Raw genomic sequence first — 27,168 nt, forward strand, 5'->3', positions numbered from 1 at the left:
GCTTAAATATGTCAAACCATAAACGCAATCAAGATCAAGGGTATACAACCATTGGAAATAACACTGCAAAAAATCACCAGAAATATTTCATCTCTAAGCTGTTATCAGCAGAATCTTCTGTGAGTATTCCTATCATGTATGCATGTGCTGCATCATAGGCAGACATGATTCTAAGATTTCTATACTCTTAACAGTAACCTGTACATTAGAAATCACGTTGGAGCAAATATAAAAGTGCAAGCTACAGCAGCAAGTGCATTGGTCTCCTCACAGGCTAGAAGGACACTGTCTTGTCCAAATCAAGTGTCCCATTTACCCTGTCTGCTCAATGCCAGTTGCCTAACTGTTGGGAAATATAATGTGCATGAAAGATCAAGCTGCAGGTCCTTTAGAATCTACTCAATAATGCGAGGTTTCCATCAAGAGCAGGAGTGACGGGGAGTCCCTGCTGTGGCAAAGCACATTAAGTATCCACCATTGTTGCAGCTGTGGGATAGGTCACAGCTGTGGCTTGGATTTGATCCCCGGGCCAGGAACTTCCATATGCCACAGTGTGGCCCTCCAAAAAAAAAATAATAATAATAATAATAATAAGAGAGGGAGAGAAAGGAAGGAAGAAAGGGAGGAAGAGAGAGAGAAAGCAAGGAAGAAAGAACAGCCTATCAGTAGTAATGTATTACAAAAGAGAAGAAAATGAAGAATGACCATAAGGACATGATGGGACGTCTACTCAGAAGAGCCTGGCCTAATGGGACTGCTATGCTCAGTGTCTCTCATTAGGGTGATTCCCCAGAAGCAGAGCTGGAGGTAAAATTCGAGTGCAGATGGCGCATTTGAGAGATGATCTAAGGAAACAGCAGGGGAGAAATGGGCAAGCAAGACAAGGAATGGGAGGAAACCAGTAAGGGGGTTTACCCTGACAGTGATCATTATGGGAAGCGGTCAGAACGGAACTCTGGGAGATGGGGAAGGACACAACTCAGAGTTAGCCTGCCCGTGGGGTGAGGAAGCTTGGGGGCTTATCAAGAAATCTCGGACCATACTAAGGTGAGTGCTTCTTCTGGGCATATGAAGCCTGAAGCCGCTGGCTTGCTCTGGGCATGAGTGGAACGCATCCTGTAGTCAGAAAAGCTGCCCCTGTGAAGAAATCATCGGTGTTTTCCGTCAGCCACCTTTGGCTCTTAAAGGTGAGTGACAAGAGGGCTCCAAAAACATCTGTGTACAGGTATCCCCAGGAGACTTCACTTTTTCTTATTTTTATGTTTTTCTTTTGTATGGCCGCACCTGCAGCACATGGAAGTTCCTGGGCAGGAATCAAATTGGAGCTGCACCTGCCACCTGCAAATGCCAGAGCTACAGCAACACCGGACCCTTAACCCGCTGAGCCAGGCTGGGGATTGAATCCACATCCTCACAGAGACAACGTTGGGTCCTTAACCGGCTGAGCCACATAGGGTCTTCCCCCAGGAGACTTTAGAATCGTTCATCACTTATTCATTCACATGCTTTTCTCAATAATTAGGTGACATATATAAAAGATTTTTTCTTACATAAATTTTGTATTCCATTCCCTTCCCTACACATGCTCTGAGTCGAAATCAACAGAATGAGTAGTGAATAAAATGAATCCAAGAGTCACTGCTATTAAGACAGACATTCCCACAATACCTCATTTGCTTCTGGGGACTTAAAGAGGGAAGAATCAGAGGCCATGGGAACTATGAAAGGGGAATTCAAAAGGCACACATGGGTGGATCCTTCGCCATGGACTCCCTTGGATGGTGGTTCCAGAGGCTCTGGCCTCTGTCTTTGGAAAGTCTGCATGGAAATGGAGGTGGCTAATCCCAGGTCACTGAGCTCGTGTATGCAACATGTGAATGCATGAGTAGAATCAGTTTGCTTAGAGGAAGGACAGAACATAGTGTTACAGGATTTGGGAGCATATGACTTGTCCATGGGTGTTAAACCCATGTATGTTATGTTACATGAAAAATGGGATTCTACACATGGAACTAAGCTTACAGGCCTTCAAGTAGGGAGATGATCCTACTTGGATTATCTGAGTGGACCTAACCCTAAACCTAACCCTAATGTAATCGCATTTAAAAGCAGAGGGGAGGTAGTCAGAGAGATGCAATGCAAGATGAGGCTGGAGACTTCCAACCCATGAGAGGGACTTGCTCCAATAAGACAGGCTTCAGCGATGGAGGAAGGAAGCTGTGAGTTAAGGAACATGGGAGACTCTAGAAGCTGGGACCAGCCTCAGCTCAGAGCCAGCAAGGAAACAGAGACCTCAGTTCAACAGTTGCTGAGAGCGGAATTCTGCCAACAGTTAGAAGGAGCAGGAAAAGAGACCCTCCCCAGAGTCTGCAGAAGGAACACAGCCCCATAAACACCCCGATTTCAGCCCAGTGAGACCCATGTTGGATTTCTGAGGCAAAGAACAGCAAGAGGATAAATTTGCATTTTGTAAACCTATATTTTATAGTAATGTGTGAGGACAGTGCTAGAAAGTGAATACCAATAGATTCCCACATAAGTACCAACTCTGATCATAATCATTTTGGCTGCCTAGAAGGGATCTATTTAAATTAAGCTTCCGGGAGTTCCCGTCGTGGCGCAGTGGCTGACAGATCCGACTGGGAGCCATGAGGTTGCATGTTCGGTCCCTGCCCTTGCTCAGTGGGTTGAGGATCCGGCGTTGCCGTGAGCTGTGGTGTGGGTTGCAAACTCGGCTTGGATCCCGCGTTGCTGTGCTCTGGCATAGGCCGGCGGCTAAGGCTCCGATTGGACCCCTAGCCTGGGAACCTCCATGTGCCGCGGAAGCGGCCCAAAGAAATAGCAAAAAGACAAAAAACAAACAAACAAAAAATAAATTAATTAATTAAGCTTCCAAGGTCACCTTCTGAGTTGGGTGGAAAGAGGCCCCTTGATGGGTTGGCAGGGCTGGTCTCAGAGACATGGGGAGCTGAGGATGGACATGTGACCTCCACCTTCACCTGGTGAGTATTCTCTCTGTTCCTTCAGCTTAACTTATTATCACTGAGAACAATGCAGAGCGTGTTTAATCTGTCATTGTTAGAGGCATGAAGGGGCCCTTGGCAGCTCTTCAGAAAGGGAGCTCTTATAGCTTCAGCATAGAAACCACTATGCGACCAATCTGTTTTTAGAAAATCAGCAGTCTGAGTTCAGAATCAGTAAGTGGATGGAGACAGAGGGTTCCACAACTCTAAGTAGCTTAGAAGACAGGCTGGATCACCAAGTTTCCTCTTGTTCAACCAAGCCTTTTCATTATGGGCAACTCTGGAAAACACTAAAATTTCTAAGTATGCTTGAGACACCCGAAAGATCTGAATGCACATAATCTTCGAAATGCCACTTCCTTGCTCATTTATATAAGGTTACAAATGTGGTTCCTTAGGGAGGTGGCCTCCCACAGGTCAGTTGGCAGACTCTGGGGATGGTACCAAGTAGCAGGGCCATGACTCAGGTTGTCCTCTGCTGATCTCCTACCCATGTCAGCCAATCAAGGGTTCCCTAAGTCCATCTGATGCGTTGTACACTCAGGTAACAGAGAGGGAGCCTAGGAACCTGGGAAATAACTTTTGTCTTCCAGGAAAGTCATTTTTTTTTTTTCCGTATCTGATTCTAAGTTGCATATCAATAGGGTATAACATATGTAATTGAATCAAAGGTACCAAAAACACATCAGAATCACCTATAACATCTTGGATTTGTTTAGCAATAATAATGCTTTAGAGCCTCCCAAGACTTGTGGATGAATCTGCTAGGTTCACCGTAATACAGTGCCACTGATGAGGCAGCTCACATGTCAGAAATTTACTTTTTCACATTCTTCCTTTTATATTTAAGCCTGTTTATCCAGCCTTCCCTTGAGCTAACTCCTACCCTTTCAGGGATCTCTTTTTCTGCTGAAGTTAGTTAGTCCAATCTCATTCCTTCTGCCTGGGATCAAAGCCAAAAGTAGCTTTCAGCAAACCTTTAACCAAACCCTTGGCTCTGCAATTCTCCCCAGTTTAGCCTGTTTCCCCAGTGTATCACCAAGGATGCTTTGATGATCCTTGAATGATCACTGCACTCAACATCTCCAATGGTTTAAATGAGCGTGCCCCCCCCCACATGAACATATTAAATCCTAAGGCCCAACACAATAGTATTGGGAGGTGGGGCTTTTAGAAGGTGATGAGGGCATGAGGGTGGGACCCTCCTGAATGTGACTGGTGACCTCAAAAGAGACCCCGGAGAGATCCCGTGTGCCTTCCATTACGGGAGGAGGTAAGGAGAAGTCTGCCCTTCACTGAACATGCTGGCACCCTGACCTCAGACTTCCAGCCTCTAGAACCATGAGAACTTCTGTTGTTGATAAGCCACCCAGTCTGTGGGTTTTTTTTTTTTTTTTTTTTCTAGCAGCCTGAATGGACTAAGACAACATCGCGGTCTCAGGAGAGAGAATTTCATTAGCCTGCCTTGAATGTGGCTCCATTCCTTGGTTTTTTACTGCCTCTCCAAGAATGAACCCATGAGGGAACAGGATTAACCCCTCAAGGTCAGTGGAATGCTGCTCCCTGAGGGAAGGGTGGCTGCTAGCTGCCAACAATCAACAAGCATGTGTCCACTACACCTGCTATGTACCTGCTAATATGCACAGCTTGAATAAAGGCTCTCTCTGGCCATAAAAAAGCATAGAAGGCCTTGCTGTTGGAATGGAACTTGCCTCTTTCTGCCCCCAAGAAGAGAAAACTATACAATGCCTTACTTTTTTTTTTTTTTTTTTTTTTTTTAGGGCTGCACCTGAGGCACATGGAATTTCCCAGGCTAGGGGTCCAGTCAGAGCTGCGGCTACCAGCCTACACCACAGCTACAGCAACACGGGCTCTGAGCCACATCTGCAACCAATACCACAGCTTGTGGGCAATGCCGGATCTTGAACCCCCTGAGCGAGGCCAGGGATTGAACCTGCATCCTCATGAATACTAGCTGGGTCCTTAATCCACTGAGCCACAACAGGAACTCCACAATGCCTTACTTATCTGCTTCGTGCCCCATTCCCCTTCCCCGTCAAAAAAAAAATTTTTTTTATCTTTTCTCTCTTTTTTTTTTTTTCTGGAATGGTATTTAGATCTAGGAAGAACACAGCAGGAAAATAAGTCCTCACTGAGGCATCAGTCATAGAAATGAGGTTTGGTGATGACAAATTGAAATGTCAGCATTATTAGCAGTTTTGCTTGGAAGCTGTTTGATACTGATTTAATGATAAAACAAGAAATAGGACAGATTTGCCCAGGGAAGGGGGATGATGACTCGGGAAAAATGGGCTAACATTAAAGCAAGAGAAAGGGAGAATAAATATTAGGCCATGTATCCTAAATATGATAACTTGGGAGTCTTCCCCAGAGGAAGGGTTGAAATGCCTGGGGAGACTCAAGGGGAACAGATGAATTAGCATGCATTGAGTTATAGAATTTCAGCATCGAAGACCTAGGGAGGTGGCCACCTGTACGTTTCTTTATGTAACAGCACCTTACGAAGAGCTGGGGAAATGAAAATCTCTAACTAGTCCGCTGGTTTCATGATACATTCTCCTTCCATTGCATCCATGAACGGCCTTGCAAATATCGGGAGCACATGAGATCTATAAGCAAGAGTGTGCAATGCAAGTTTAAAGACAACATTCTTTAAAAAATCTTTAATCTATTTATGAATTTCTTATTTTAGCAGAGAAACTTCTCCTGGAGATTTTTTTTTTTTTCTGGTGGTCTGAGTTTCTGCAGACTCTTTAAGTAGAGAGCTAATTATTTTGAGGAAAATGCCTTTGGTTGAAGAAAGTCACTAAGATGGGACCATTCAGAGTTCCCGTCATGGCGCAGTGATTGACGAATCCGACTAGGAACCATGAGGTTGCGGGTTCGATCCCTGGCCTTGCTCAGTGGGTTAAGAATCCGGCATTGCCGTGAGCTGTGGTGTAGGTTGCAGACGCGGCTCAGATCCCAAGTTGCTGTGGCTCTGGCAACTTGGCCGGCGGCTACAGCTCTGATTTGACCCCTAGCCTGGGAACCTCCATATGCCTCAGGAGTGGCCCAAGAAATGGAAAAAAAAGACCAAAAAAAAAAGGTGGGACCATTCATTTGATGACATTAAAATAGGCATCAATCTTTTCTGCTTCTTGTGTGAGCACACGTGAATGTATATGGAACCAGCAAAGACCTGTGAAGGACATTGACGGTGAGTTTGCTCTAAGTACCACGCACACTGGATTTCTTTTACCTCCTGAGGATTTGGTAAGGCTTTGCCATTCACCAACCTGGCTGAGTTTTAAAGACGTGAACACAGAGTGCCAGGTTCATGCTTGCAGAGAACTGGTTCTGAAGACAGAACAATCTAGACAAGCGAGTTGCTAGATATTCCCTTTCCTTTTTCTGTTTCTTTTTTATGACCGCACCCACAGCATATGGAAGTTCCGAGCAGCCCTCGTGACCTAAGTTGCAGCTAAGGTGACACCAGACCCTTTTCACCTCCCACCCTGTGTGGGAGATCAAATTTCACCTCTGCAGTGATCGGAGCTTTTGCAATCAGATTCCTAACCCACCGGAGCCACAGTGGGAACTCTGCTAGCTACTTCTTAAGAAAAGAGAGTATTCTGGAGTAGCTGAACAACAGTCTGCAGAGGACAACCCTACAATATATACATGGAAGATGTCGCCCTCAGTGTGGGGTTCCAGAAACTATAGGCTGGAGGATCCTGGGACAAAGGATAAATTTGTCCTTCCATTTTAGATTGATGGGTTGGTACATAAAAATAAGCATAATTTTATTGTGTTCCAAGGTTCTGTATCAGCGATCTGTACCGTAGAAGCCTTTGCATTTGGGAATGGGAGAAGGTAGTTTATGGGAAGTCTTTTAAAAGAAGGAATCATTTTTAGGAGTTCCCATCGTGGCGAAGTGGTTAAAGAATCCGACTAGGAACCATGAGGTGGGGGTTCGGTCCCTGCCCTTGCTCAGTGGGTTAACGATCCGGCGTTGCCGTGAGCTGTGGTGTAGGTTGCAGACGTGGCTCGGATCCCGCGTTGCTGTGGCTCTAGCGTAGGCCAGTGGCTGCAGCTCTGATTCGACCCCTAGCCCAGGAACCTCCATATGCCGAGGGAGCGGCCCAAGAAATAGCAAAAAGACAAAAAATAAAAATAAAATAAAATAAATAAAAGAAGGAATCATTTTTAAAATGATACAGGGTGTCTTTCACCTTTTGCTTTAATGCAAAACATTAATGTGCATTAATTCCTTGATCTTGGATGTGAGTCCAAGATCTTTGAGTGTTGATTGAAAGCCCTCATCATCTTCCATAAAAACTTCATCCACATTCCATAGTCTCGAGTAGAAGTCAACCAACTGTGGTCCAGAGGCCAAACGTGGCCCACTACTTGTGCTTATAAATAAAGTTTTATTGGAACACAGCCTTGCTCATGCAGTTTGTCTATGGCTGGGTAAGCACCATAAAGGCAGTGTTGAGTAGTTGCCATGAAGCTTGTCATACTCATTATCTGGCCCTTTACAGAAGAAAGTTTGCCAACCTCTGATCTATACTATCTGTTCTGGTTTTGTTTAATGTAGTGTCAGAATTTCAAGATGCATCTGAAAGATTCTGAGTGCAGAATCTTTCCAGATTTCTGAGGGCTCTTTCTTCCATTAACATGTTACCATCCTCTCATCTGCAGCTGATCCCAATAATTTTTGAGGCTTGCTTTCATAGAATGTTTCCAAAGCGTTAACTTAGTTTTCACAGAAACAGCTCTTTTTCTTATTGCACTCATTTTTCACCAGTTTACATAATATTCCACTAAATAATGTAATTACAATAACAAGTGCAGCTGGCAGAAGCAGGTCTGGGAATAAATACAACTGACTCTTGGCAAAAAGACACCTCGACGGGTGAAGAAAAAGGTAAGTCTGTGTAAACAGTCTCTCACAGGATGCACAGGCATCTGTCAATACGTTTTAAAAGGGACTGGATGCTGTATGTTAATCTGGCAGGTTTGATAAGTGGAGGCCAATTAGCGAAGTTTGTGGGTTTTCTTTTTTTTTTTTTTTTCCTCATCCATGTCCTTTTACACGGCATCTCTCATTTCAGGAATTTACCAGCTTCACATGTACCATTTGTGTCATGGTTATTTGACAAATGCCCATCTTCTCCACTAGCCTATAAGGTTTGTGTTTAGGAGAATGAGAACTGTCGATTTGGGTATATTATTCTATCTCCATTATCCAGCCCAGTGATCGGCATATGGTTCATGGTCAAAAGGTATTTCTTGATGGAGTTCTTCTTGTGGCTCAGCAGGTTACAAATCTGATTAGTGTCCATGAGGATGTGGGTTTGATCTCTGGCCTCACTTAGTGGGTTAAGGATCTGGTGTTGCTGTGAGCAGTGGTGTAGGTTGCAGATGTGTCTTGGATCTGATGTTGCTGTGGCTGTGGCATAGGCCGACAGCTGCAGCTCTGATTTGACCCCTAGCCTGGGAACCTCCATATGCTGCACATGCGGCGCTAAAAAGCAAACACACACAACAAATTTCTTGAATAAAAAAAAAAAAATGACAGGAGGCACTCTTACAATGTGCTGCCCTAAAACTAGTCCCCAAACCATGAATCTTGTGAAGTCACTTGGCCGGGGCACTGCTATTTCCTTTCTTGCTTTTTTTTTTGACTTTTTTTTAGGGCCACACTCTAGCCACGTGGAATTTCCCAGGCTAGAGGTCAAACCAGGGCTGCAGCTGCCGACCTACACCACAGCCACAGAAACGCCAGATCACAGAGTGAGGACAGGGATCAAACCCAAGTCCTCATGGATACTAGTTGGGTTTGTTACCACTGAACCACGAGGGAACTCCTCCGGCTGTCTTAAGATCCATCCGGGGAAGGCTGGGCTTTAGAAGAGTGGGGAAAATGTTGCTCTGAATCTGAGAGTTCACTTCCAAGGTGGTGGGGAAATTTCATTTTCTGATGCCCGGATGAAGGCACTGGGTTTAAGCCAAGATGATCATTAGCAATTTGCATTCTGCATCCACATCCCTCTTGTATCTAGCAGAAATGAGAAACTTACTTCTAACTGGCAAATTAAATATTGATAATGCAAATCTGCTCTACAATATCTTTCACAAGGCTGGCACCATAATTTCAGTGCTTCTAAAACTTCCGTCATTTGCATTCCAGTGTCACGATTTTTGTCATAACTGCAGGCAATCTGTAATATTATGCAGTTAATATTTATCTTTAAAGCAACTCATTTTTAACCTAAATAGATGTACTTGCTGAGGAAACTTTCTGTTGTCACTGCAAATGGAAAACCAGTACCGGTAGTCATAAGTATAAGTTAATGGCAAAAATTCATACCTAATAAAATTATTAAGAATCTTTTCCATACCACACTATGTTTTAAGAACTTCATATGCATTAATTATTTTAGTCTTGGCTTGCACACACACACACACACACACACACAACTTATTAAATACGTGCAATGATTATCTCCATTAAAAGAGAAGGAATTCGAGGCATGGGAGATTTAAGTAACATGCACAAGCACTAAATTGCAGAGTCTAGATTTTTATCTCAGTAGGCCTAGCTCCAGGCCCTTAGTTTTTAACTACTATATTTTGCAAACAGCGTTTTTAAAGTCTGGATAGATGCTTTGGCTGCTGCAGGCTTTAAGCCTGAGGCACGCTCCGTTTCTGCTAAAAAGAGCTTAGAAATTGGTAGAGACTTGTTAAAGGTACTGCAGTTTAAACTGAGAGTTTCTCATTGACATAAAAAAGATTGCAAGAGAATTGTGAAGGGAATAATTTTCTCAGGGATCTGCTGTTTCTTACTGACTTGATGTTTTCATCACCTGAAGGCTGTGAGGACCACATAGGGGAGGTGTCTTACACTCTGGGAAATGCTGACTCCTTAATGGGGTCCATGAAACACACCTATTTCCCAGAATCTTTAGTTCACGTCTGGTCTCCAGGTTGGGAAGGTGCCACAGACATCCTTGCGGATGTTTACTTGCTGGCACTGGCTCTCCTTCTCTGATGATCTAGCCCTTCCTCAATAGTTGGCTCTGGGTGACGAGGTTTCTTTATACTGCTTCCCTTAACACAGCTGATGGGACCAAAGTGAGCGAGTGATGCAAGCTGGACAATCAGACCCTTTTCCAGGGAATCTGTAAGGAGGATTCACTAACGGTCCCTCCACCTGTGTGAACAAATGCACCATAAAAATTAGGGGCTAGAAAGTTCCATGTGCATAACTAAGATGAAGAGAGCCCTGAAAAACAAAACAGAGTGAACCCACAAGAATAAACAAAGAAAAGAGATAAGAAAAAGCTGCAAGTGTTCTGACAGCTTTCAGATTCTAAGCCCTGGTCTTTGTGAGACCTGACTGAATGCCTTTTCTGCTTAGGCTAGCCCACATCAGTCTCTATCCTTTGTTAAGTAAGTGGGAGGCCGTTTTCTTTGGAAGACACCATCATACCTTCAACTACAGGAAACTGCCCTTGGAATTGTTTTTCTCTTTAGTGTGGCGAGTGAGGTGGCAACTGATAGGCCCTATGTTTTCTGGCCTGAAACTCCGAGCAGGAAGAGGAATGGGAGAACCATAGTGGATGTGCTATATTAACAATTGAGAACATGCTGAGGCAACTGCTTTTTTTTTGGAAGTGCTTTCTGTAAGTCATTTAATCCAATCAACAATACTTTGAGAAAGTCTACCCATTTTGCATACAGGGAAACTGAGGCTGGAGAAATTCATAAGCATTTAGAACTGAGACCTTTCCTGCAATCCCACTCCTGGACATACACACAGAAAAAACTACCACTCAAAAAGATACCTGCAACCCAGTGTTCATTGCAGCACTATTTACAATAGCCAAAACAAGGAAGCAACCTAAATGTCCATTGACAGTTGAATGGATAAAGAAGATGTGGTATATTTTATATACCAGAAGATGTGGTATATATCTATATATATAGTGGAATATTATTCAGCCATAAAAAAGAATGAAATAATGCCATTTGCCACAACATGGATGGACCAAGAGATTATCATACTAAGTGAAGTAAGACAGACATAGAAAGACAAATATTATATGATATTGCTTATATGTTAAATCTAAAAAAAGATACAAATGAACTTATTTACCAAACAGAAATAGACCCACAGATGTGGAGAAGAAACTTATGGTCACCAAAGGGGAAAGAAGGGAAAGGGGATAAATTAGGAGTTTAGGATTAACTGATACACATTACTATATATAAAATAGATAACTAACAAGGACCTGCCACATAGCACAGGAAACTACACTCTATTTTGCAATGATCTATAAGGGAAAATAATCTGAAAAAGAATAAATACATATACACATATACAACCCAATCACTTTCCTGTACTCTTGAAATGACGACAACATTGTAAATCAACTAAACTTCAATTAAAAAAAATAGAACCAATACATGACCTAAGTCCATAATTGGAGCTGCTGACTACACCTAACCACCCCTCATACTATGCAACTCCTATGGTGCCTATTTGCCATATTACTGACAAGGATTTTGTTCTATCCATGAACAGATTCTTGTCCATCTAAGAGCCAACCAAGGCTTTGGCTGCTCAGTTGTACCCTGACAAAATTTTTTGACCAGCCCCCAAATCCAACATCTGATAGTCACAGCACAAAAGATCCCTTTGTAACCAAATATTTCATATGAATACAAATAAAAGCGATCATTTGATTTCCTACTCTATGACCACATAATCTTTCCAGTTGGGAGAGGAGGGAGGCAGAAAGCTACTGAGGACATGTGATTTCTCTCTTAGCGGTTTATTTGCCCGTTTCTTCGCTTCATTTGCCCGATGGGTAAATGTTGATGGGTGGGTTATGACAACTGCACAGATGGCACCATTGGCATCAATTGACAGTGGTCCTGGGACAAGCTGGTGAATGCAGCTCATGGAGTCAGGGGCACTTTTAATGTACAGATTTCATAGCGAGCTGGTGTGGATCATGTCCCCAAGGGGTCCAGCAACAATTCGAAATATAAGCTAAAAGAAGGGTTAGCCTACGCTAGATTGGCAAAATTTAATGAAATTAAATGAAAGCGTTTTCTGTTCTATAGTTTTCTCACTGGCAACGTGACTAATCCCAACAGTCTTCTGGGAAGGATGAGTCATGGTTGGGAGTAACTGGCTGGTGCCCTTCTCTTGGGAAGCAGAGGGGCTGGGAAGCTCATGGACGATACCTCTGGGGCTGAGCCAGGTACTGGAGCGAAGTGCCTCGTGTCTGCCACCGATATCTGAGTCTAAGGGGGAATTAGCAAAGACAGCATCCAGGATGGTTCCAACGAGCAAAAGGCAAAATACAAAGAGACTGCCAAGCTGGGTAGAAAAGTCAGGATGGTGGGATGTGATCTCTGAGATATGAAGTTGGCAGAGAAAACATCTATTTCAAATTCCACAGGGTTCAGACAGCTGCAGAGGCTGCAGACGTGGTTCCCACAGTCCTGCACGCGGGGTGAAAGGCAGCTATTAAAGAAGTCGACAGGAACCCAGCACAGTGAGTGACACAGAGAACCCAAGTGGATTCCCTTCATGGTTGACTCTATTGGGAAACTCCACCAAAGACCTTCTCCTCTTCCAGCAAACCCTGTTTCCTTCCAGTGACAATGTTTCTGTCTCTGGGGATGGATCATGGCTGCCATAGCCAATCACTGAGACTCCAGGTCACTTTGGCAGTGATTGGCATAGAGATCGGCCAATGAGATTCTTCTTCTGCCAAGAAGGCTGCTGGGAATGATTTTCCTCCAACCAATGCAAAAGGTCTGAGGAACAGGCTTCTCTTCCCTTTTCCTCCTGATGAGAACGTTGTCCTGTGAGCAAGGGATGCTTCTTCTTTGTCTTGGAAGAAGGAAAGAAAGGCCCAGAGAGGCACAAAGATTCCAAATCAATACCCAAAAAGCCACTGTATCAACTCTGGAACTGGGAGATGATAAAATGTTTTTATCTTTTAAATAATGCTTAGCTTTTCTATAATTTGCAGACAGTAGCATTCTAACTGAAAAAAAAAGATGTGATTTTCAAAGTATTTCTCAGAGTGTGTTCTGTATTCCCAAATGTTCTGTGATCGGATGAGTTTAAAACAAAAAGAGGGTATTATAGCCATCTCTTCACATTTCACTTGTGTACATTAAAGGCTCTGAGAAGTCCTGCAGTTTTTTTTTTAAGTTTGACTTTCTTTACCTGTGTCTTTCCTAGAATTAAGCAGATAATATTTTAAAACATTTGTAATACCTTTCAGAATAAGTACCTAACATATTCCATTTTGGAAACATGAGTGTAGGGTTTGTGAGAAAAAAAGAAAAGGGAGCAGAAGGAGTGGGTCTTGGATGTGTGAATCCCTACACAGTGTCCACATGCACAAAACATGGATGAGTAGCTGTATCTTTCCGTTTCCTGGACCCAAGAAAAAGGGGACATTGTGTAACCATCCACTAGTCTCCCTGAAATCTGACAGCATAACAGAAGGTACTCGTGAAGGATATACACTTGACAACATAGCTATGGTCCAACCATCCTGTATAGCAAGTCTGGAAATGCAGTTTGATTGCTGTATTTAAAACATGTTTTAAGAAGTGTGGCTGGAAGGCAGACATCCTTAAATGATGTTGGTAACTAAATAGATATCTATTTTTTCTCCCACTGTCTCGCTAAGAAAAAAAAATCATTTTCATTGAGATAGCCAGGCATCCACATTTCAGATAAGAACCAGATTTTTTCAAGAACTCTTAAAAAAAAAAGTGTGCCTCCCTAAAAAAAAAAAAAAATCACTTTAATTAATTGATTTTCAGATAGTAGAAGGGCTGAGTATAAACACAAGAGAAGAATAAGAAGAGGGGACGGACCAGGTAGAGAGAAAAAAATAACACAGAAAAGGAGAGAATGGAGAAAATCACCATAGATGAGACACAGCTGTCAACGATGAGACAGCGCCTCACAATCCTGGGAGGAACTGGGTGCCTAAGATTCAAACAGGAAGGGAAACCATCACTGCATTCCCTTTGGTATCGTTCAAATTTTGAAGCACATAAATGTGTATTCTATGGATTGAAATGTGTCTATTGGCTCAAACCATAAATTACTTTAAAATGTAAAAATGGACTATAACAGCGACAACAAACAAAGCCCCAGTCCATGATATTTGAGATGGTGTTGTATGGCGCTGGTGGAGTTCGCCTAAACCACATGACCCATCCTATCAAATCACAGCTTGAATTTATTTAATAGACTGGGTGGAGGCTCCATTCTTGTTCCTCCACCACACCCCTGTGGACAGAATCCCCATCAGTGCCAAATAACAAACCCCTCGGACTGCGCTCAAGCCCTCCGTTACCTCCTGCGTCCTTAATTTGTCGGACGAGTCTCATATGCAACAGCGGTTTCGATTTTATCTTAATTCGGAGGCATTTCTCAGGGACTCCGGAAGACAAAAAGCACTCGTTCCTCTTTATCGAGCTCTGACCTAGTTTTGGCCACCGTCCCCACCCAAACAGGAAAAGAAATCTGAAGTTGCAATACATTATTTACTAGGATGAACCAGTAATTCAGACTGCAGGGAAAAGCAATAAGAGACCTCAGGAAAGCTTAAAACATCTTGAAGGCTGTTTCATGAAAGAGTCACAACTAATGCAGGCGCAGGTACTTAGGAGCGAAGTGGGTAGAGACGGGAGGTTAATCGAGAGGGCCATGCTGAGAAAACACATAAAATAAATATGCATAAAAGGAGAAGGAAATCTCAACCCCCTCTCCCATTTCCCCGCAACTGGATCCTGTTGTGTGTTTTACATAAGGATTTAACAAACCTGATGCCAGAAGCCCCTGTAAAATGGAAATAACCCTGCAAATCATTGTCATCTCGAGACTGGCATTAAGTCAATGCTCTGAAAAGTTACAAGGCAGTACAGACATAGCATCAGAATGGCTGAACAAACGATGCAGATGCATCAGTTCTTTTTGAGCATGAGGGTCCCTTAACCCCAAACCTCACTGTGTCCCTTAACCCCAAACCTCACTGTTAGGATTTCAAAAGTAGCTGGTCCCTTCTTTGATAACAATGTGGAAACAGGACTGTAAGACACACAGTCCAGTAAAAATTGCCAATTTCCATCAGTGACATTAAAGACAGGCCAATTATGACTTCAAATTCATCCATCCAAAACATGAAGCATTTAAAAAAAAAAAATATATATATATATGTATATTTACATACACAAATGGAGGCGGGCAGAGGCAATCCACATATTTCTTAAAATGCCACACCCAGGCCAGGAAGGATCTCAGCCATGACACCGTCACAGCAGAACAAAGCCAGCAAGCTGCATTTTTAAGCACACCACGCTCTCCTCATCTAGGGACCACTGCTTACGTGGAAGGTACTTCAGCACTGAGAAAGTTCCATTTTTAGGAAGCTAAATCACCTAAGAAGTTCGAAATTCTGTCTCCTTCTCCTCGATACACAAATGCCACTAAAACGAAAAGGTCTACCGAGGACTCCCGTTCTCCTAGAAAATGCCCTTGACGTCTTAGTGGCTCACCCACCCCAGTTAACAGCCAGGGAGCATTTGATCCACTCAGCCAAGAGCTGGGCATTCACATTAAGAAGGCAGCAACACAGCCTTTTCACCTTTGTTATTACTTAGACCTCGTGTCGTACATAAAAAGAGTACAATGATGTCAAACAGATTCCAGAGGAGAAGTATTTATTGCTGGATCTAAATCAAAAAATCCATATCTACTATAATGGCACTTCAAAAGAAGATATACTGTATTTACCAGTTCAATCAATACTAAATTAGCCGGGATAAATATTTTCAACTCAACCAGTCTTAAGATGAAGCCTGCTATTTAGAACCCTGCGTCTGGAGAGAGACAAGGAAATTTTTGCTTATCACACAGAAATGAGACCCAGGAAGGATTTTACAAACAGATGCACCTACCCTTAGCTGCTCTCTTTCACAATTCATCTGTTGTCTTGAAACCTACAAAGAAAAGAAAAAAAAAGAGGGGGGAATCAGAAGGTTCTGCATGAAAACAGCATGAAAGAAAATGGAAAGTTACTTCTAATCACTTGGTTCAAAGCAGACGCAGGATTAATTAATTATGCATTTAATGTTTTCTTTAGGTCCAAAAAGCCTGAGCTTCGCCTGGAGTTTCAATTCTGTGATCCAGGAGCACAGCTAGGGTGAGCCAGAAGCTTTTTTCTTTTCTTTTTGTTTTTCTTTTTTTGTCTTTTTAGGGCCACAGGTGCAGCACATGGAAGTTCCCAGGCTAGGGGCTGAATGGCAGCTGCAGCTGTCGGCCTAAACCATAGCCACAGCAAAGCCAGATCCGAGCTGCATTTGCGACCTACACCATGGCTCAGGAAGACACGGGATCCCCAATCCACTGAGAAAGGCCAGGGATCAAATCCACGTCCTTGTGGATACTCCTCGGGTTTGTTACCTCTGAGCCACGACGGGAGCTCCATGAGCCAGAATCTGGAAGGTGGGTGAGGAGGAGGATACAACGGAGGGTTTGGGAGGAAAAATCTGCCCAGGGTGAGGGCTCCCCTCTCTGCCCTTCTCTCCTGGTCGAACAGGTATGGCATTCTTCTTGGAAGGCCTGCTCAGGATGGTTACCAATGAGCACTGGGCATTACACAGCATCTTCGCCAAGCTATGTGCTTTGGCAAATGGGGTGCAGCTTACAGTCCAGGTCTTAGACAGCAGTATGTCCCTATCGGACCACGTTGGGGAGAATTCTGAGGTCAATGCTTATATCAGAGATGGAAACCCTGATCAGTGTGTGCTATTTCCCTAAGCTCAAAAAAAAAAAAAAAAAAAGATTAGTGATGTCTGCTGTCTGCAGCATGCATCCGTTATCCCTGCCCTACCAAAATGTGCTTCTTAAAAATCAGAGATGCGGAGTTCCCATTGCAGCTCAGCGATAAGGAACCCAATTAGTATCCATGAGGTTACGGGTTCAAATTCTGGCTTCGCTCAGTGGGCTAAGGGTCCGGTGTTGCCGTGAGCTGTGGTGTAGGTTGCAGACGTGGCTTGGATTCTGCATTGCTGTGGCTGTGGTGTACGCCGGCAGCTGAAGCTCCAATTCAACCCCTAGCCTGGGAACTTCCATATGCTGCAGGTGCAATCCTAAAAAGAAAAAAAAAAGTCAAGGATGCATCTTTAGATTGGTCGTATCATTTACTGACTGAACAGGAAAAAATAGATAGGAGTTAAAGGAGTGGATGGGGTGGTATTAGTGTTTATGCCGAGGACGGCAGGTGTGATGTGGGGATTGACAAGCCCACCTGGGATGGATGGTCATTCTGTGTCTGTGGGGATTGGCTGGCTCCGCCTTCAACTCAAACAGCTAAGCTAAAATGAAACTCACTTCTGCCTTCCCAATTTATTCTGTGTATTCCCAACATTTTTTTCACCAATGAGGTAACCCCTGACTCCGAGCATCTGACAAAATATTGCAAGTTTTACTAAAAGAGAAAAAGGTTTAGGAACTGACTTTTGATGTATATTTTATGTATTTTATATTGAAGGTTTCTTTTTTTATTTTCTCTAAAACAAAAATAAGGGAGTTCCTCTCATGGTACAGTGGAAACGAATCTGACTAGGAACCATGAGGTTGTGGGTTCGATCCCTGGCCTCACTCAGTGGTTTAAGGATACAGTGTTGCCCTGAGCTGTGCTATAGGTGGCAGATGCAGCTCGGATCCCATGTTGCTGTGGCTGTGGTGTAGGCCGTCAGCTGTAGCTCTGATTAGACCCCTAGCCTGGGAACTTTCATGCCGAGTTGTGGCCCTAAAAGTACAAAACACAAACAAAAACAAAACAAAACCAGGAATCATTATTTAGGATATGCCAGAGCCCTGAATCTATAAGTCAGTGCTTTGCTCTGCCCTTTAGCCCAGAAATATCACCTCTACAATTTGCTCCTAAGAAAAACAGAGATACACACAAATGTGTATCTATGTGTCAATTAACTGCAGCGCGATTCATTTTAAAATTGTAACTCTTACAACCTGTAATAGAAAAATTAAAAGTAAATTATAGTACACTGATAGGACACCAAAACATGCAGCGTTTTGAAACACTGTTGTGCAAAACAGAGAGACGGGAAACGCTTAAAAGGCGCTGTTTAGTCTTTAGTCTTTGTTATGTTGTCTTCAACAAAAGACATTACAAAAGTGCGCGAATGTTATGATTCTTATTTTGTGGTAAAAACACAGTGAGATGGACTATTAAAAAAAGGAAAGATAAAAGGCAAGAAAGAAAAAAACATTCCAAAATTTTTAAAAGGAAATGGGTACAATTCTGTGTATACACCACACACACACACACACACACACACACATACACACACACACACAGTGAGTTATACACCTGAAACAGGTGACTTCGTGGTGTGCGACGTGTATATGGTATGTAAAATTTATATCTTCAAAAACTGTTTTAAAAAAGTGTAGCAAGGAGTTCCCATGGTAGCGCAGTGGTTAAGGAATCCGACTAGGAACCATGAGGTTGCGGGTTCGGTCCCTGCCCCTGCTCAGTGGGTTAGCGATCCGGCGTTGCCGTGAGCTGTGGTGTAGGTTGCAGACGTGGCTCGGATCCCGCGTTGTTGTGGCTCTGGCGTAGGCCGGCAGCTATAGCTCCGATTTGACCCCTAGCCTGGGAACCTGCATATGCCATGGAAGCGGCCCAAGAAGTGGCAAAAAAAAGACAAAAAAAAAGTGGAGCAAGCCTGTAGAGACAGAAAGCATATTAGTGGTTGCCAGGGAGGGGGGTGGGGCGGCAGGGTGACGGCCTCAGCCCTGAGCTTTATATGTGTGCAGGTGATGGATGATGCCAAGTGGTTGCACTAGGAAGTGACTAAGTGCTTTACGGGTTTGGAGTTTCTCTCCGGGGTGATGAGAAAGTTCTCGGGCTAGGCAGCACTGGTTTCACAATACTGCGCATGTATTTAATGCCTTACACTGGATTTTGAAGCAGCTGTAGTTGAAACTTTTCCTTGTGGGTGCATTTTCCCACGGTAAAATGCGTGGAAGCAGGTGATGAGGTTCTGGGTCTGGGTAGGATGGAGTGATACATCGCCCTGTCTCCCCCACTCAGTGCAGCGATACAATCTGGATGCGATGTATGGTACAGCTAGGGGAGGGCTCGGAACATTGAATAGCAGCAGGTGGAGTGGGGAAGCCGACCAGAACGGCAGGTAAGTGGGGAGTTCCTCCCTCTTCCCCTCGTCAGGATCCCCTGGATTTGGGGCAGCCTAGAGCTCAGAACTGGGCAACCTCACGCCGCAGATACACGAAGAGGCCCAACTGTCTGAGGGACAGGAACTCCTCTGTGAACTAAGAAGCTGTGGTCCAGGAGGTGGGCCAACCTCCTACTGAATTTTTTCCTCTCATCCTGCAACTTGGCCCCAAATTGCAGGTTCAATAGCAGACATGCATGAAAAAGGTTAAAAAGCACCAGATTTTTGGCTGGAGGACCAAAGAAGGAGCCGTAATAAACCAAAGGCAGAAGCCAAAAACTAAACCGATACAATAACAAACCTTTGAGATTCAGAGGAAAGGGTTTGGGAAAAAGACACCATACACTACGTTTATGAACCCTGGCCTCACCCCTGAGCTTTATGTGTGTGCAGGTGACCCTAAACAGATGTCACAGACTTTAAGAAATGAATGAGATGGACCACTAAGATGCATAGACAGGGGGCTGATGCAGCCATCACCGCAAAGGGTTTGATACTAAAAACAAAATCATAGGAAGAAGGTGGAAATTTTCAGCCTAAATCCAACTGGACTGATTGCCTCCTAAAACACAAGTATCAACCATTTCCATAAGATGGAAACAAGACCCAGAGTCTCAGCACATACCCAGCATACAACCAAAATTACTTGGCGTACAAAGAAATGGGAAAATCTAAACTCACACGGGAAAAGATTGTCACAGACACCAATGCTGAGATGACACGGATGTTAGAATTAGATTTCAAATAGCTCATATAAAAATGCTCCAACAAGTAAAGGAAAACACAGTGAAAGGGATGAAAAAAAAAACAGTGTTGGCAAAGAAATAGAAAATATAATGAGGAACCAAGAATGGGGCGTGGGTGTGTGTATATATATTTACATATATATATGTATGACTGAGTCATTGTGCCATACAGCAGGAATTGGAACAATATTATAAATCAGCTATACTTGAATAAAAAATAAAAATACTAAAGAGAAACCCAATGGGAATTTTAGAACTGTAAAATCCATAACCTGCATTTAAAAAATAATAATAAGGAGGATAATGTGAGAAAAAGAATGTATATATGTATGTGTGATGGGGTCACTTTGCTGTACAGTAGAAAATTGACAGAACACTGTAAACCAGCTATAATGAAGAAAATAAACATCATGAAAAAAATCCTTATAACAATCTAAAATAAGAAGAAGAAAAAAATCCCTGAAAAAGCTCTAATGTGGAATGGAGGTAGCAGGAGGAAACACTGAAGTTGAATACACATCAGTGAAAAAAAAAAAAAGGTATCCAAACTAGACCTATAGAGGGGGGAAATATGAAAAGAAAAGAAAAAAAAAGAAACTCAAAGACTTGTAACAAGAACAAAAAAGTATAATATTTGAGTCACTGGAATGTTAGAATAAAATAAAGCGTTCACTGCAGAATAATTACTTGCGGAAATCCTGGCTGAAAACTTCCCACATTTGGCAAAAGATATAAACCCACAAATTCAGCCCGTTCAGCAAACCCTGAAGAGGAAAACCTGAGAAAACTCACATCGAGCTCTAAGCAAACTCCTAAAACCTGAGGTGAGGGAGAGAGAGGACTTTGGAAACAGCCAAAGATGCAGTATTTGCAAAAAAGCAACAATTTAAATAACTGTGGATTTTGTATTTGAACAAGCAAAACCCAGAGAGTCCAAAAGGAGGCAACACATGGTTTTCTAAGTGTTCAAAGAAGTCTCAATCCAGAATTCTAATTCCAATGAAAATATCCTTTAGAAGTGAAGATGAAATACTAAGAAAACTAAGAAAATCCTTTGCCAAGAGAGCTGCTCTGAAATGATTGCTATAGGAATCACTAAACAAAGGGAATATCATACCAGAAGGAGACTTGGATCAAGCTTAAAGAACAAAGGAAATAGTAAATATATGGATAAATATGAATATAATAGACAAGTATATTCCTTTTCATTTCTTTCAAATATGTTTGATGGTTGAAAGCTGACAAATTACAAAACTGTCTATCACCATTTTCAATGTACACATATGCAATACAAAAGATAAACCCAGCATAGAGAGGGAAGGGTAAGGAACATATATAGCAGTAAGGTTTCCATGTCCCAATTGAAATGGTAAAAATATTAAAAAAAAAAAAAGAAATGGTAAAATATTGATTCTAGGTAGACTGAGCGACGTTGAGTCTATGCTTTGTAATCCTTAAAGTTCCCGTCGTGGCTCAATGGTTAACGGACACAACAAGGATCCATGAGGATGCGGGTTTGATCCCTGGCCTCATTCAGTAGGTTAAGGATCCAGCGTTACCATGAGCTGGGGTGTAGGTCACAGACACAGCTCGGATCCCCTGTTGCTGTGGCTCTGGCGGAGGCCGGTGGCTGTAGCTCTGATTAGACCCCTGTCCTGGGAACCTCCATATGTGGAGGGTGCAGTTCCAAAAGAGACAAAAGACAAAAAAATGTAATCACTGTAAAAAATTACAACTACAAAAACTGATATACCCCCAAAGCCAATGATGTTAGAATAACTGGATGTTGTATGCGAAATAAATAAGTAAAACACCCTGATCTAAACCTCACACTTTATACAGAAATAAACTCAAAAGGGACTACATATCTACATTTGAAACATAAAACTGAATGAGAGACACAGTTAAAGAGTTTTGGCAACACGTGCCCTGCACATAGTCTAGTAATCTTGTCCACATTCTCGTAATAATATCCTGCGTCTCCTTTGGGGCCATGTTCCTCTCCAACCCCATAAATGCTCTGCGAATTGGGTGTTATCTCCTCCGTATTCGACTGCTTACACTAAAACATACACCCGCCACCACCTTGTGTTTAGAAGTCAACATAGTAACACTCACATCCTGGGGGTAAAGTGGCAAGTGAACTCCCTTCTCACTGGACACCGAGTGCAAGTAGCTAGTTATGCAAATAGGCTGAGACCCATCACGCACCTGTGTTTCTGCTACTACTATGGTCTTCCCACAACCCTCCAAGCAAGAGGAAATGATACTCTGAAGGATTCCTACAATATGGCTAGACCTAATGAGGTCCTTCAAAAAATTTCCCATCACCATTATGGGCCAGGTTCAGGAAAACAAGTACCTATAACACCTTATCTTACGAAGAATGTTCCTATGCACCCCTTTTTAAAATTTTCAATATTTTCATTTTTTTTTTGGCCACACTCATGGCATGTGGAAGTTCCCAGACCAGGGATTGAACCTGCGCCGCAGTTGCAACCTGCCCCACAGCTGTGGCAAGCCAGATCCTTAACCCCGCAGCACCACCTGGGAACCTCCCCTCTGTGCTCTTAAAAGCCAGCCTTGAAAAATATCTCCAGTGTGCATTTTGCTAAATGCCTTTTCATTTGGAAACTAGCATGTGATTTTTTTTTCCTCTTATGGCAGTAATGCACAAAACCAGTACATTTTACAGCCTAAATGGAAAAAAAAAGAAAAAAAAAAGGAAAAGTGGGAGTCTGGTGCTGCTCCTTTAAGATGCTTCCACAGAATCAAATACCACTCTCGATAGGGCTGCCAAGTAAGCACTTATGAAAGGTTAGAAACTGAAGCAATAAACTCCAGCATGAGACCCTTTGCTCTCCTGGTTGAACGGGATGTTTAATAGCGGGGATTCATCTTCCCCCACCCGCTGTCTTCATCTAGCCAACAGGGCCACGGAATCTTTCTCGTACTCAGCCTGTTTCATCTTCTCCTGACTCTGAGCACTCTCTTATCAGTTCTTCCTGCTTTAGCCTGACTTTATTGTCAGTCTGATTTACCCTCCCTCTCATCAGACTGGATCTGCAAGGGAAAGAACGGGGGGTCTTATTTGGCTTTTCCTTTTCTAGAGATCACAACGATGTTTGGAAGCCATTTGTCTATCCATCCATTCATCTCTCTCTATGTATAGAAAGAGAGAGAGACAGTCTCACCTTCTGATATCCAGAAGGTGAGACTTTATACACACACACACACACACACACGTATGTATGTATTGTATATGCGTATATGTGTATGCATATGTATATACATATGTGTATGTATATATAGTATGTGTATATGTGTATATATATATATATATATATATATATATACACATACATGAGTAGCTGTGTTTCAATAAAACTTTATTAACAAAAATAGGTAGTGGGGTCAGATTTGGCTTGTGGCCATAATTTCTACCTCTTGATCTCTGCTGTGATACTGTGGATTCATTAGCAATTGAACAGAACTGATATGCACCACTATATATAAAACAGATAAACAACAAGGATCTACTGTATGGCACAGGGAACTATATTCAAAATCTTGTAATAAGGTATAAGGGAACCGAATCTGGAAAAGAACACACACACACACACACACACACACACACACTAAATCACTTTGTTCTGCATCTGAAATTAACACAACAGGGAGTTCCTGTCGTGGTTCAGAGGAAATGAATCTGACTAGCATCCATGAGGACACAGGTTCGATCCCTGGCCTTGCTCAGTGGGTTGAGGATCCAGCATTGCCGTGGGCTGTGGCTTAGGTCACAGACATAGCTCAGATCCTGCGTCGCTGTGACTCTGGCATAGGCCAGCAGCAACCACTCGGATTCGACTCCGAGCCTGGGAACCTCCATATGTCGCAAACTCGGCCCTGAAAAAAAAAGGCCAAAAAAAAAAAATTAACACAACATTGTAAATCAACTATACTTCAATTAAAAAAAGTTACTGAGATGTAAGAGTGTTCATGAGAGAGTGAACACAATAAAGCAAGTTGAGCTGATTTTTAAAATACAATCCAATGTTTGTTTAAAACCTGTATGTAAATACATGCATGCAGAGATCCATTCATACATGGAAAAAGTATGGAATGAGATGCCAAAGTGCAAACAAAGGCGCAAAAAATTGTGTCCTAGGACAAAGGAACTTATCTATGAAATAGAAACAGATTCATGGACATAGAGAACAGACTTGTGGTTTCCAAGGCGAGGGAGGGGGTGTGTAGAGCAAGGGATGGATTGAGAGTTTGGGATTGGCAGATATAAACTTATACATACAGAACTGATGAACAATAAGTTTCCACTGTAGACCACAGGGAACTAAATTCAATATCCAGTGATAAACCATAGTGGAAAAGAATATAAGACAGAATGTGTATATGTATACATATATGTCTCTGTGCGCGCGCGCGCACACACACACACACACACAACTGAATCACTTTATTGTACAGCAGAAATTAACATAACATTGTAAATCACCTATACTTCAATAAAAAAATTGTGTCCTGAGCATAATAATGGAGCCCAGGGAGTAGTGAGTCTCTTCTCATTTTTAACCTTAGGTTCTGTCATATTAGTTCAACTTCTTGCAATGAGCATACACTGCTTTTGTAAATTCAAATGAACAGCAGTCCTAAGAATACCACTTAAGGGAGTTCCCATCATGGCTTGGTGGTAATGAACCTGACTAGTATTCATGAGGATGTGGGTTCAATCCCTGGCCTTGCTCAGCGTGGCTGTGAGCTGTGGTGTATGTTGCAGATGTGGCTCTGGATCTGGCTTTGCTGGGGCCGTGGTGTGGGCTGGCAGCTGCAACTCCCATTCAGCCCTTAGCCTGGGAACTTCCATACGCTGCGGGTGCAGCCCTAAAAAGACAAAGAAAAAAAAAAAGGAAAAGAAAAAGAATACCACTTCAAAAGCTGAGAGTTAGAGTGTTATTATAATGATTAAATGAGAAACTATGCACAGCATCAAACCCACATCTGGCCTGGCATGTAGTAAGTACTCAATTAATGGTCTCTATAAATAACTCCCCAGAGTACCAAAAGGGTTACTTTTGGGAAAAGTTCAACTCCAACTTTTCAGGGACAGTATGTATTTTAGTGTGGATTCTTTTCAGTTTGGACATTACCAAAAAAAAAAAAAAAAGGAGTTCATTGTTGTTGCAGCTGTGGCATAGGTCACAGCTCTGCCTCAGATTGGCTTCCTGGCCCAGGAACTTCCATATGCTGCAGGTGCAGCCAAAAAAGAAAAAAACAGAACAAGAAAAGTAAGTAAATAAATAAATAGATTGATCTGCCCACCCTACTTCTGTGTTCTGATAAGAAATGTTATTAGAGTCTCAGTCTATAAAGACTTGAAGTCCCTGAATAATCCAAGCCATCGTATGGTTGCAATAAAGTCCACTGCTTTCCCAACTGGATCCTACAGTGACGTGTGTCCTTCTGATTCCAAGAAAGCAGGCTCATTTATGTCAGAGAAGCACCTATAGATCCCATCACTGGTAGCTGTTATTTCTTTTGGAGCTAAGGGAGGAAAAAAAAAAATAGCGTGTGAAAGTAGTAAGTGCATAGGATTCAGAAAACGAAAGTGTGGAATCATCAATTGAAAAAAAATGAAAACAAAAAGCCACAACAATGAGTCAGGTCAGCTATGAGTAATTAACTTGATTCTGACTCATGGTATATTACCAAAGCACATGCATTTGAGAGGACTTGAGGAACCCAGCATCTCTTTCCACCCCCACATTTTCATTTTAACCTTGGGGAGAACCAGAATCTGCTGCTAAAATCTCCTCTGATTTTGGAAAGGGGCCAGCTGTGGAGGGGAGCCGAACAGGGTTGGGAAGATGGGGAAAGGCTACATACTAACTGGGGGAGTTCTTGTCGTGGTGCAGCGGGAACGAATCTGACTAGGAACCATGAGGTTGTGGGTTCAATCCCTGGCCTTGCTCAGTGGGTTAAGGATCTGGCGTTGCCATGAGCTGTGGTGCAGGTTGCAGACGCAGCTTGGATCTGGCGTTGCTATGGCTCTGGCGTAGGCCAGCGGCTAAAGCTCCAATTAGACCCCTAGCCTGGGAACCTCCATATGCCGCTGGTGCAGCCCTAAAAGGACAAAAGACACACACACACAAATACTAACTGGTGAAAAAAAAAAAAATCAATGGTTTGGTGTTATATGTAAACATGAACCGATCAACCCAAAGAATGAAAGCACTAATAGATTTAACTGATGGCCAGCAGGGCTTAGGGGGTAATTTGTGGAGCCTGTTCTGAAAATCTCAAACTGCTGAGTATTTTTAGCACTTTAGTGACTTATGGTATGGTCTACGCCAGGCACTACACAACACTGAGTGAGCACTTCTTCCCCCGCTGTTCCCTGCAAAACCAGCTCGTTTGATGATGCTGGTACTTATCACAAGAGAGCCAGTGTTCCAGATGTAAGCCCCTGGGGAGAGTCAAGTGTTGGTTATCTGATTAAAGGGGTGTCAGAGGTCAGGTTGCCCGCAGAACTTGAGCAAGCCTCAAATAACAGGTTTTAAAGAGCTGTTTTCTTTGGAGGAAAGGCTTTTTTGCACTTGCTGTGCCTTGCACCCAGTTGTTAAATACCCCATTAGCAGCAGAACAAGTCCCCCAGATCTGGGACAGAGCTGTCCAGGCAGACGGATTAGATAGACAAGCACCAAGCAAGAGGTGGTGGCGGCAAGCAGCACCTGGCATGGATCCCCTTAGCCCCCTGCACCCATCTGCTTCCTACAAGGATGCGATCTCACTTGGAGTTGTTAATTTCAGGCTTGACGCTGGTCTTGAAGGGAAAGGACAGTCCCTGGCCACAAAGAGCCCCAGGCTGGCCTGACACTTTCACAAGTGAAACCAAAAGACTCCTTTGCATCTGATAACTTGCAAGGTGTGTTTGTGGTGGTGGTGGGTGGGTGGGTGTGGGGGGGGCATACTGCCTATTATTTATTCTAATAATAAACCATTACCCCAAGCACATTTTTATTCTCCAGATTTAATAAGGTATTTTGTGAACCAAGGCAGGGGAG

At 42.9% G+C, this 27,168-nt stretch overlaps 1 protein-coding gene across 2 annotated transcripts in view; it reads right to left on the reverse strand.

Annotated features, from left to right (window-relative positions):
* The window catches only part of RBFOX1 (RNA binding fox-1 homolog 1), a 1,607,565-nt gene that overhangs the window by 630,887 nt on the left and 949,510 nt on the right, over positions 1–27,168 (reverse strand). For both annotated transcript variants that reach the window (XM_047780555.1, XM_047780550.1), the window contains exon 4: positions 16,038–16,079. In XM_047780555.1, the coding sequence (XP_047636511.1) occupies positions 16,038–16,064 (27 nt within the window). In that variant the 5' untranslated portion in view covers positions 16,065–16,079. The remainder of the gene's footprint in view (positions 1–16,037; positions 16,080–27,168) is intronic.

Source organism: Phacochoerus africanus, chromosome 5, assembly GCF_016906955.1.
Source record: "Phacochoerus africanus isolate WHEZ1 chromosome 5, ROS_Pafr_v1, whole genome shotgun sequence".
Lineage (NCBI taxonomy): Eukaryota > Metazoa > Chordata > Mammalia > Artiodactyla > Suidae > Phacochoerus > Phacochoerus africanus.